This window comes from Lissotriton helveticus, chromosome 12 (genome assembly GCF_964261635.1).
Source record: "Lissotriton helveticus chromosome 12, aLisHel1.1, whole genome shotgun sequence".
Classification (NCBI taxonomy): Eukaryota; Metazoa; Chordata; class Amphibia; order Caudata; family Salamandridae; genus Lissotriton; species Lissotriton helveticus.
The window spans coordinates 423,863,979-423,876,159 of record NC_136073.1 but is presented as its reverse complement, the minus strand read 5'-3'; the positions used below and the strand labels follow the sequence as shown (position 1 = coordinate 423,876,159).

The 12,181-nt window shown below is 45.1% G+C and overlaps 1 protein-coding gene across 2 annotated transcripts in view; it reads right to left on the bottom strand.

Annotated features, from left to right (window-relative positions):
• CHD9 (chromodomain helicase DNA binding protein 9) overlaps window positions 1–12,181 on the bottom strand; it is a 2,123,706-nt gene that overhangs the window by 425,145 nt on the left and 1,686,380 nt on the right. For both annotated transcript variants that reach the window (XM_078670246.1, XM_078670247.1), the window contains exon 33: window positions 7,891–8,778. In XM_078670246.1, coding sequence (XP_078526372.1) covers window positions 7,891–8,778 — 888 coding nt within the window. The remainder of the gene's footprint in view (window positions 1–7,890; window positions 8,779–12,181) is intronic.

The window sequence follows — 12,181 nt, the reverse complement described above, 5'->3', positions numbered from 1 at the left end:
GTGGAAGTTCCATTGTGTACGCCATCCTGAAGCAGCCGGTCTCGTAGAGAGACATAATCAGACTCTGAAAATCCGCATTGCAAAAGTCTGTAAAGACAAAGGTGTAGACTGGCTAGTAGCTCTGCCAGTCGCTCTGTTTTATATGCGCATGGTCGCACATTCCAGATCAGGTCTGTCCCCGTATGAGGTCGTATTCGGCCGCCCCCCTAACATGTGGGGTACTCCTAGACCCCGAAGTATTACCGATGTTTCATGTAATATGCTGACAGATTACCTAGCTTCCTTGATGTCTGCCCTCAACTCATGTCGTTCACAGGTTGCTGCCGCCTTTCCGGACAATACCGAGGTGGCACCGCACGAGATCGTTCCAGGCTCCCTTGTGATGGTCCGGAATTTCGACAGATCAAGTCCGCTGGAACCACGTTGGAAGGAGCCACGCCAGGTCCTCTTGACCACCCGAACTGCCGTCAAGTTGGAAGGCAGGAAGGGGTGGGTCCATCTTTCTCATGTAAAACTTTTCAATGGATTGAAATCCGTCTCCAGAAACATTTCCAAGGATTTCCAGGATTCGAAAGATTGCCAGAACATTGTTTTAAAGGACTGTCCCGCACAAGACATTATTACAACCCCTCCCTTGTTAGAGAAAACTCCGCAACAGGAGTATAAGCTCAAATTAAGGTCTAGTAAAATAAGTCAGTCAGTTTGATTGTATAAGTCCTCCCCTAGGTGAAACGGTTAAATTGTTTCTGACATGTATAAAATAGACCCCCATAGTGAGAGAGTCAGTCAAAGTTCAATCAAATGTATCGTTTTTCTGAGTTTCATATTATTTCTCAGCATAATGATTTCCTGCACCAGCTATGCGTTCTAGCTCCTTACCAGTTCCTCATGTAAATATGTCTGCTAATGCTACAGTAGAGCACACGTTTAGTGATCTGCCTCCTCACGAATATTCTTACCGCCTCGCTATGCGCAACAACACATTTATCCGTATGTTACATTATTCACACCAGACCAGCAATGCCACTAATTGTTGGGTGTGTGGTCGACTCCCCCCTTTTCAGACACCGAAGGGAGTTCTGCCACTGTTTCCTTATCCATTCTCACACAATGGTTCGTGTGGAGCATGGTCCACGTTAACGTCGTCCTCAACAGATATGTCTTTTCTTAACAGTACATGTTTTCCAGACAAGCAAGGTCTCCCCCACAGAACAGGTTTAGATCTAGAAAATGAAGTATATAATTTAGGTAATTATTCGTCGAATTTCATGGTCCTGAATGTTCAGTCTGATACTACTCCAGACTTACCTGCTATTTCAGTACTACCAGTCAAAGGCGAATTGTGTGTCCGTAATTATGGTTCTGTACATGTAGGACATAGTGAATGTACTACTGTTATCAAGTATAGTGACAGTGGGAAATCAGTTTTCAAAGCTTCACGTCATTCTTATTTCATTTGTGGTCAAACCGCATATGTTCGTCTGCCCCTCGATTGGGAGGGAACCTGTTACATTGCCTTCCTACTGCCACCTGTTTTCCTAGCCCCATCTGATTATCACAGAAACACACATCTAGTACACATTAGACATAGAAGGGAGTCCCCAATTGTCGATTATACTGAAACTACTCTAGAACAGTATACAGATTTCAATAAAGGTTTCTTCTTCTTTGTAGGACCTGTCCAGAATAGTAAACTGATCCGTAGGTTAACAAGAACCCTTGAAGCTGTGGTTAATGAGACTGCCTCTGCTCTAGGTAACCTAACCGAAGAACAATCTGCTATGAGATTTGTCGTTTTGCAAAATCGTCTCGTCCTTGACGTCATACTGGCCGATAGGGGCGGGGCCTGTAGAGTCATCGGATCTAGTTGCTGCATTTTCATTCCAAATAACGCGCCGTCTGTTTATTCAGCTATAACCAGACTCCATAAAATTGCCCATCTGTTACATCAAGATCCAGGCACCTGGACATGGTCAGGTTGGTTCTGGAATATAATTTCCGCCTGGGGATGGAAAGTCCTGTCCTTTCTAGGTATTGCAGTAGCGATCATATTTAGCTGCTGCCTCTGTATACAATGTGGCCCTGCGATTTGCAGCATGTGTGCTACCTCTTGTATTCCTAGTCCCAAGCCCCGTTCTAAATCCCGTTCCAAGACAATTCGAGACGAGCAAATGGTACTGTATGAAATGATAGATGGTATCATGAAAATTGATGTTTCCTGATGGAAACGTAGTGACAAGGAGGGAATGTGGAAAAGTAAATTTTGCCATGTTCTGTGTCCCTACGCCTCATCCATCATATGTTATGTGTGCATGACCAATATGCATATGTTATTCCCCATGTCTGATTAATGACGCAATTACAGTTGTGTCCACCTCTAGTATGTTAGTTTCCAGTCCTCGTGAATACTACGAATATCAGGCCTAGGTAAAGTTATGTTGCCACGTTTCCCAGTGTGCACGTTATTCCATAATAAAGTCCTCGTTTCCAGGCCTCAAAAGGGCCCGGACATCAGATTCAGCTCCTGTCTCCTGAAAGCCTCGCTGAGGAGCGATACAGCCCCCACCTGTATCCTCGACCCTTCACTTACTTCCTGCCTCGCAGTGCCCGGTGCAGCTTGGCTCTGCCTCTGAGTCTGCCAAAAGTATGTTATAGTTCCAGTTATCAGTTCAGTACTCCTCCTCTGCATTCCTAAGCTACTGAACTGCATCAATAGTTTCCGTCATTGTCTAGCCTTCTCGTCCCCATGTTAGAGAAATACTGTATTTAATGGTCATTTAGTATTCCTCATCACGCACTACATGTAGAATAATGCATGGTCCAGTCTTAGAATCAAGTTAGCTTTTCCCCTCATGACTTCTAGTTTATATCAACATGTTCCCTAAACATCAGATACTAGATAGGGTTTAGGTACATGTCGCTCCGACCCTCCAGACTCTAGTCTCTGCTCCTAACACAGAGTTCGTAGCCCCCAGCTTCTCCTAGTAACACGTCATTGCCAGTTTTCGCGCACCATTAGGTTAGAGGTCCCGGCTCCTTAGGTAGCCCCCTCCTATGTTTCCGCCCATTCATGACATATTCTGTTACGTTTTTCATCACATGTCTATGTATACTCCCAGTTACACCTCTTTTTACTGTTATCTTTCGCGACTGCTACGCGTCACGCCTTCTGCTCCACCCACTGCTACGCCTACTGCAATGTAATGCTATGTGTTCGCGCTATGTATATATGCCTGTGTTTTGTTATTGAATGTTAGCGCGCTCATCCCAGACCCAGCCCCGGCAGCTGCCGGGCCTTATTGTCCTATTCCCATGCAGGTTGTCCTGATCCTGTCCTTATGCTGTAATAAACCTGCAGAAACTCCTACTACCTCGAATCTTGACTCTTATTTATTGAGCTACCTGTTATGTTATAAATCTAGTCAAAAATAGGGTATTATTTATTTATTTACCACAGTCATCGTCGCCTAGTCCACGCTGCTGAAGAGACAAGCTTCACGACTGCACCTGTTGGCACCCGACAACGCCTGGTTCCTTCCTGGTTCCACGCCGGTCACTGGCTAGTGACTGTGAACATTGTCCCCTCTGCTTTCAGGTCTTCATCACTTCAGATCCATCCTTGGATCCACCGGAACTCTTCACATCAGGTCGCCTGCAGCATCAACACTTCAAGGCTCCATCTGAACTCCTGCAGAATCCCGACACACTTTGGCACCACTGCACCCGCTTCCTGTGGGTGAGGTAATGCTGGCACTCCGGTGCCCCCCGAGTAGTTTAAGACTCCTAGTGTCCAGATTCCAAAGGGTTAAGTTCTAGACTGACCGGAAGACTCCCTACCTTCACCTTTTTAACTTTTACGCATCCATTGACTTCAATGTAAATTGCTCCTAACTTTGCGCACTGCAAAGCAGATCCCGTGGGCCACCTAGTTCCTAACTTGCGTTAGTACAACATAGCCCCAGCTATTCCCAAGGCCCTAGGCCTTGCTTCCTTTTGACTCGTGGTACTTATACCACTTCTTTAGTATATGGTTTTAGGGGCCACCAGGGCCTATCCATATTTGTGCAACTTTTGTATACTTATCAATTGAATTGTTTTAACGTGTTTGCTCTTGTGCTCATAAAGAGTTCAGGGGACTATTTGTAGTAATAAATACATATATATTTTGAATATATATCCTGTGTGGTGTCCTTTCACTTGGTGTTCAAGGGGTTACATATGGTAATACAGCCGGCTTCACATGCCAAAAGAGTTTAGCTTAAGACTGCTTTGTCCACGCTACCATTAGGATAGCTGGTCTATTTATTTGTATTTATTTATTTAACTTGTAACGAGCAACAGCTACCCGCTGTGGGTTTCCCGGCGCTAGGGATAGACTCAAGAATAAAGAAGTATCAGGTAATATCGAGCAGACCAGGACAACGGGCAGATCACTCAAAAAGCAAGGTCTTAAGTCCCTTCCGGAACAGCAGCAAGTTATTCTCCAATTTTAGAGCAACTGGTAAAGCGTTCCAGAGCTTGGGCCCTAGATGAGCGAAAGACCGCCCACCCATTCTGGCAAGTTTGAAGCTTGGGATAACAAAGTCTCCATTCCCAGATCTGGTCTATAAGGTTGACTTACAACCAATCACCATAAGGGTTGCTTGGACTGATACAAGGTGGTCACTAGAACTAGTGAACATCATATATCAGGCCAACTTCTCACAGCCAGTACAACATTTGCATCTAAGGGTGCCTTACTATTCACTGCATAATTGTACTGGCATTTGAAATATATATTGCACAGTATGTTACATTGACTGCGGCGCACGCTATCTCTGTGAAGACCTACCTGGGTAATTTATGAAGTAGGTAGGACAAGCAAATAAGTACACAAGGCAAGCCGATTTCTTTAACATTTTGTCCCTTGGCCAAGTAGATTTCTTTTTAAAGGTCCACACCCCTAAGTCAAGATCAGTGTCAGCTTGGCATGGGGATCATATAAAGTGTCATAAATGTCATAAGGAGATCCGCGGATGCCCACTTGTCAGATGGCCCACTTGTCAAATAATGTAAAGAACCCTGCGGTGAATGTGCAGTGTGTCCATAGGTAGCAGAGGAGAGGTAAGCAGAGGGAGAGGAGGGGGAGGTAATTCAGGGAGTGGGGAGGTACTCCTGTCATGGCGCAGAGGCTTCTAGGGCGTTGGCTCCACAGGTGGTTTTAGGGCCTTCTGAAAAGGTCAACTTCCTCTTGTGAAGGAACTAGGTCCTTGGGTATATGGAGAGGCTTGGTGAGGATCCAACCAGTGTCAGGCTGTATGTGGAAGCGTTGCTACCCGGTGTTGAGCTGTTTTTGGAGCCACTGAAGAATTGGCAGGCCAAGATCCTCTAAGCAGTGGAGGAGGCAGCTGTGTAAATCTGTCTGCTCGGAGCAGGGGGCTTTCGGTTATCTAATGGCACCTAAGAATATTTAGTCTCCAACGGAGGCCTGGCGGGTGTATTCGGCGCCAAGGCAGTGGTAGATGTTGACACGTGAGGCTTCAAGGAGGACTTCGGCGCTGAGGTGTGGGCGGTCACCGGGTCAGTCTTGCGTTTTTGGTGCCGTCCATGGCTATGAAGCAGTGGCAGACCAGAGGCCTCATGGGTGACAAGGGAGCTCAAAACTGTCGCCTTCCTGAACTGAATGGTATTCGAGAAAGTGGTACTCAGTGCGACTGTCTTCAATTGCGACCCATGAGCCAGTAGTGACTCATCTGCTTCAGCACCAGATTCCGCACTGTTCACTGAGAATGTCTGCTCCATTTCTGCACCTGAAGCCTCCAGCTGCTCGGGAGCCTCAGCATTCTGAGCCCCAAAGAGGTCCGAGTATCCTTTTTCTCTCGTCTGTGTACCATAGTAGCTGATGCAATGGGCACAGGCTCAGCAGTTCTGAATAGTTTTATTTCAAAATATGAAGAACACTCCCTAAGAGTCCTTTCTATGGTTGTGGGACAAACCAAGGTTACAGACTTCGTGCAAGTTTGTCCACGGGTAGTTAGAGCGGTAAGTGGGGCAGAAATGGAACAGAGTCCGTTCCATCACGTGGACATATTTGTATGCCAAAGTGATGGAGGCCCTGAATAAAGGAAGTGGTTGACTGCAATGCAGAGTCAGAAGGATACGTGGCAGATGGACAAGATGAGTAAGCACAACTGTCAATTCTAACGACAAACAGATCAGAGTGCCTGGAAGAACATCACGTGATGATGCATAGGAGCTCACAGAAACAGGTGTGATCCCGATGACTGAAAAAAATTATCTAACAATAGAGCTGATGCCCATGCACATTATTAGCAAAAGGTGAAGTCACTATAACTAGTGGCTCGAAAAGACATCTTTAAAGAAAAACAACTTGCACACATCAGAGCCCAACACTAGACGTCAGGAGAATGCACAGCAAGTCTATCTACAGTTAAACATGCCAAACAGAGGATTTTATTATGATAAAGTTGGATTTATCATTCCAGTCATTGCATGGATTGGGATCAGAAAAATGTTGTATTAAGGAAGTGTTCTATCTGAATCTGATTGGCGGAAGTTGAGAAGGGTGCAACTTCATCTGAGGGCGCAGTGGGTTTGCTTCAGTCTGAAAGTTCTATTGATTCTTCCTTTGACGTCAGCGCTGGCATTGATGCATGAGAAATAGGAATGGGTCTTGGTGCTGTGTGAGGAGTTAAGGAAGGTGTCAAAGCCAGAGTCAGGAGGCACAGTCTGCATCAGGGACAGATCCACCAGTGGAAATCCGACTGAAGGCCTACTCCGATCCATGGGGCTCAGAGGCACACCAGAGGGAGTAGACAAGGTACAAAAAATGGGCAGCAAGGATTCTTTGAAAGCCTAGATCTGCTGTGGCGTCGCCGATGGACCCAGAAATTTGGGCTGCATCAGAACCAGCTAAGGAACTGGGTCAGTGGAAGGAGGTAGGGTAGGTAGTAAACAGGTACGCAAAGTACCCTAATGTCTTCATGACTTCTCAAAGAGAAAAAGGGGAGTCGCGATTAGATGACTTGTTTTTCTTTTTGGAGTAGGACTCAACTAACAAATTCGAGTGGGTAACAATCTCTTTCTGGATCATCCTCTGGACCAGAAATGAAGTTGCAACCTTTACTTAGGCTGGGACTAATATGAGTTTCTACAATGGTTCACGATGTAGAGTTTGGTTTTGCAGTCCCGGAAGGACTTCGGATTCCACAAGGAGTAGGCAGTGCACAGTTTTGAATCAAGGGAGGAGCCCAGACACTAGGGACAGACCTCGTGGAGGTCTGTCACTGACATCTGTTTACAGCAATGTTTGCAGGGTTTGGAACATGTAGTCTTGGGGGAGAAAAGTCTCTTGCACACACTAAAAAGTTACTGTCAAGTGAAAGAAGCGAGCGAGCTTGCTCCAGTTCCACATTGAAAGGCACAGACAAAGGAACGGACGCCAACGTGCGGAGATGGTGGTTATATTGTGGCCCCAACATCACTTTCAGGGTGGGACAGACTGGAGATGGAGCCATATGACGCCACCTATCAGCGAGTGATGGCATTGCTGAGAAAAAATCTCAATTTCCGGTCTGGCAGTATTCAAAAGGTAAGGAATCTGTGGTTACAAGTATCCATCAGAAAAGTTATTTAAAACTAAGGCTAGCTGAAATAAAATTGTATAACAGACAGAAAAACCATTGGGAAGGATTAGGCAAGTTCTTGTAGCACTGTTTCATATCTTTTGAATTAAACTAAAGGTACTGAAAATAGAATCTCTGGAAACAAACTTATAATAAATACTCTGTACACCAAAATGCTTTTTTATGCACCATTGCTTGATAAAATATTTAAACCTAAACAGTTTAACACATGAACTGAGTATGTCTTAGGACTATTTGTACCTACCTCGTTTCTGTGTTTCTTCATTATCACTGTTGCTATTCTCAGATGAAGAAGAGGAAGATGAGGATGAGGATGAAGACGAGGAGGATGTTGAAGTACAGGAGGAGGAAGATGAAGAGCTGGACCCTGATCGTGATCGTGAACAAGATGAGGAAGAAGAAGAGGAAGAAGATGATGACCGAGATGAGCAGGATGATCTATTGGAATCAGAGTCTGAATCTGAACTTGACCCAGACCCTCTCTTGCGGACTCTTCGTTTCTTGGAAGTGGAGTTTGGAGTTAATGGCTCTGTCCTTGCTGCTACCATGCGCCTGTCCGTTTCAGCTTTAGAAAGAGATTTCTGCTCTGTAGCCTGAGGAAACATCAGACCTTTTGGGCTCACAGGTTCAGGCTTTAAAACTAGCCTGGTTTGGTCTGTGGATGCACGATCTTCCTCAGAAGACTGAATTTCCTCTTTTGAATTTTCAGTTTTAAGCTTCCCATCTTCAGCTGCGTTCCCTTTGGTATCTTGATGCTTTGACTGCGGTGTAAGAGGAGAAGCCGCCAATGCCATCTGTAGAAGTGGAGTAGATGCTCTTGATTGGGCCACTTTATTTTGATTATACTTCATCTGGGCCATCATAAAAGAGAGCTCTGGGTCGAGTAGTATATGATAATCTGTCCTACTAACCCCATGCTTAGCAGCTCCACGTAGCAAATCTTTATCATGAGCCCCACACTCCCACCAAGCAGGAAGGTCGAGGTTTGATTGACAAAGTTTCAAACGATCAAGCAGCTGAGGATGTCGAAGAGCCTGCTCTCGCACCTTCCTCAGGAGTTCAATTCGGTATAAGGTCCTAGAGGCTCGCTCTTCTGTAATTGGTTGAATAGAAATGTTTGAGTCCACCAAGTCTGCAATTTAAAAATAGTAAGAGGAGTTTCAGAAATATTTCAAATTAAAAAAATAATTTTATGAGTTCTGTTAACAAGATAGCGCACACTGGTATAAAGAGTACGGAAAATACATCATAAAATAACAAAACTGATTTCATCATACACCTTTTCGCTCTTCAGTTATTTTCCTCAGACAAAACATATGCAAGTTAGTTATTAAATATTTTTAACGCAATTGCATGTTGCAATCATCATGTAGAGATTAATAGTTTCTCAGTGTAAAACATTTCAAAGACGCAAGCTGAATGACAAGAAAGTGAAGTAGAACATAGATATGTTATTATTCAGAAAAGCAAAAAGTACTTAACTTTAGTAATTTTTTTTATGAAGGATGTTCTTCCTCCAGAGGCTTGGAGGAAAAGAAGCAGAGTTACAAATATCAAAAACATTTATTGAAGAACAACATTCATTAGCACTCAGAGGGGAGAGGATAGGCAGGGGACAGAGGATCTGTGGGAAATATAGTATCCACGAGAACACACTGTTACATCCTTAGAGTAATCTGTTCTTCAAATGGATATTTGATTACACAGATTACCGGTCTTAAGAGAGAAAGTCAGGGAATTTAACACAAAAGAAGGCTAGGTGCAAGCTTAGGAAAACCCTTCTTTTGAATTGTGACCCATGATTGCTCTGATAATTTGGATAATTTTGAGGATACTAGAGATTACTAGGGCCTACCGACAGTATGAAAATGGGTAATGATTGGTCCAGTTACACTAATGGGGGTCTCCTGCACCGTATCATGTGAGTCATGGCCCCCATTTTCAACTTGTTTTTGTTCATGTAATGCAAAACAGTCAGGGGTCATCAGCTCAAGACCGTTCTAATGCAATGGTTTGCACCTGAGAATTTGAGGTGGGAATGGTCATTAACAGTAACTTAGTTTTTGAAGTACCAAACTGAATTATCGCAGAATCTAATGGACTGATGTTACTATACTCCAGTCATTTGTAAAGTAAAATGCCAATAGCTCCATGACCCATAAAGCAAATCTTGGAATAACAAGAGAACCCCTCCAAAGTAGCTTTCATGCTACAGCCTGGGAAATATGAAAGCAGTCTGCTGACATCCCCCTAGTTGCTTTCCTGCCAGGACGACTGGGGTTACTGTGGCAGATTTGACTTGGAAGGCCCCTTCCAAAGAAAGTGCCCATCAAACCTACAAAACCGATTTGCTGTTTGTGAAACCTACAAAACCTCTTTGCTGTTTGTGAAAATTTCTCGAAGGTGAAGTAAATACGGCAGCCAAAGAACAATGTACTTCAGTAATACCCTTTCTGATACAGACTATCTAAACACGAGATTCTTAACCTTTGAATATTCCCCAAGGACTCAAACTTTATCCGTGAAATAGACAGCAGTACACCGGAGCGCCGGCAGCTCTGCATTGTCATTAAGGGCCAGACATGATGTGTGCGGGCCTATATAGCCGCCACCCATACTAGCGGACATCAGTTGTTTTCGGATTCCTTTGTGCCGACAAAAACATAGCCAAAATCAGGTAAATCGCGGCCAGTGTGCAGAGCTCTATGCTGGAATTTTAACAGATTAAAAAACCCAGTTCATAGGACAGGGAGGGTCAGTGAGGAACATGCGGTTACATAGAGTCTCTACTAGAAGGAGAAATGCCAAACTAACCTAAGTTGTTCTTCAGATAGAGAAGACTGAGGTCCTCGTTCTCGGGCCCTCCCACTCTGCATGGGACAACACCTGGTGACTCAACGCCAAAGGCAGCCCTCTCATCCCCACGGTCCACGCCCAAAGGTTTAGCATCATACTCAACTCCTACCTCTCCATGACCAGACAGTTTGACGCAGTCGCCTCCATCTGGTTCAACACCCTCCGCATCCTCAAAAAAGACCTTCAAATGGATCTTCACAGAATCAAGGAAGACAGTCACCCATGCACTCATAACGATCAGACTGGTCTACGGAAACACCCTCTGCGTCGGGATTCTACGGAAAAACCCTCTATGACAGGATCAACAAGTCTCTGCTCCACAAACTCCAGACCACACAGAAAATCGCAGCCAGTTCCGTCCTCTGCATCCCTCGACACAAACATCACCCAACACCTGCAGAACCTCCACTGTCTCCCCGTTGAGAAGGCAGGAACTTTGAAGATTCTCCCCATGCCTACAACTGCCTCCAGAACTCCGGACCCCAATATCTCAACAATAGAATCTCCTTCCACGTACCCAAGAGGAACCTCCGATCCGCCAACCTCGCCGAAGCCCAGCGCATCTGCAGAGCATGAACGGGTGGAAGAACCTTTTCCTACGTCGCGGCCAAGTCCTGGTACGAGCTATCGATTGAGATCAGACGGGCCCCCACCATGCACATCTTCAGGAACACCCTAGGGACGTGGCTCTTCGCCTGACTAGAGCTGCTCCCCCCCTTGCACCTTGAGACCCTCACGGGTGAGTAGCAAGTTTAAAACTCCGATTGATTGATTGATTCAGATAGATACTTGTAACAGCATATTCTTCACCTTCTGATTAGATACCAGAGCAGTACCTTCCAGGAGGTTGTTTATGAACTGTCTCAAACAAAAAAGTCCTGAAGGATTGAGCGGGTAAAGTGCGGTTTCCAGTGAACCTGACTGTCTAGACAATGGTGCTTTGTGAACATATGGAGTTACAACCAAGAAACAGTCTGACAAATGTCAACAGGCACCCTGCACTCCAATGCAGAGGTAGTAGTCTTGGCTCTGGTAGAATGAGTCTGCAAATCTCCAGGGCGCTGCTATTGGGCGAGTGTGTAATAGATCTTCATGTAGAGTATGTTCCAATTTGAGATGGCCATATTCTGCACATCCTTGACTTTTTTGCAGATAATATGATAAAGCGCAGATTGTCCACCTGGTTTTCTTTGGTATGATCAATGTAGAAGCTCAGAGCCCTTTTTGGATCCAGTTGGTGAAGTCTCTCCTCCTCAGAGGAGGAGTGAGGGGGATCAAAGAACGCAGAGAGAGTGATGCTCTTGCAGAAATGAAAAGGAGTCGCTACCTGCAGAAGGAATAAGGCTTGAGTCCACAGAACCAGCTTGTATGGGTATAAAGTAGTGTAGGGCAGGTGAAGAGACAGGTCCTGTGACTTGCTCCCCTGCCGCACCAACGTAAGACTGACTTGAATGTAAGGAGCCATAGAAAAAAACTGTGGCGAGGCTCAAAGCATGCACGTATGAAGAATGTGAGAACCAAATTTAAATGGACCTTCTAACGGTTCCCAAAGCAAGCCTTGCTGGGATAGGGACAACACAAACAGCACAACTTGGGACAGCATGGCATGGAGTGGGTTGATCAGTTTAGAAAACCACTAGGCCATAAGCTTATCCCAACAGCAGGCATTTAGAGATATA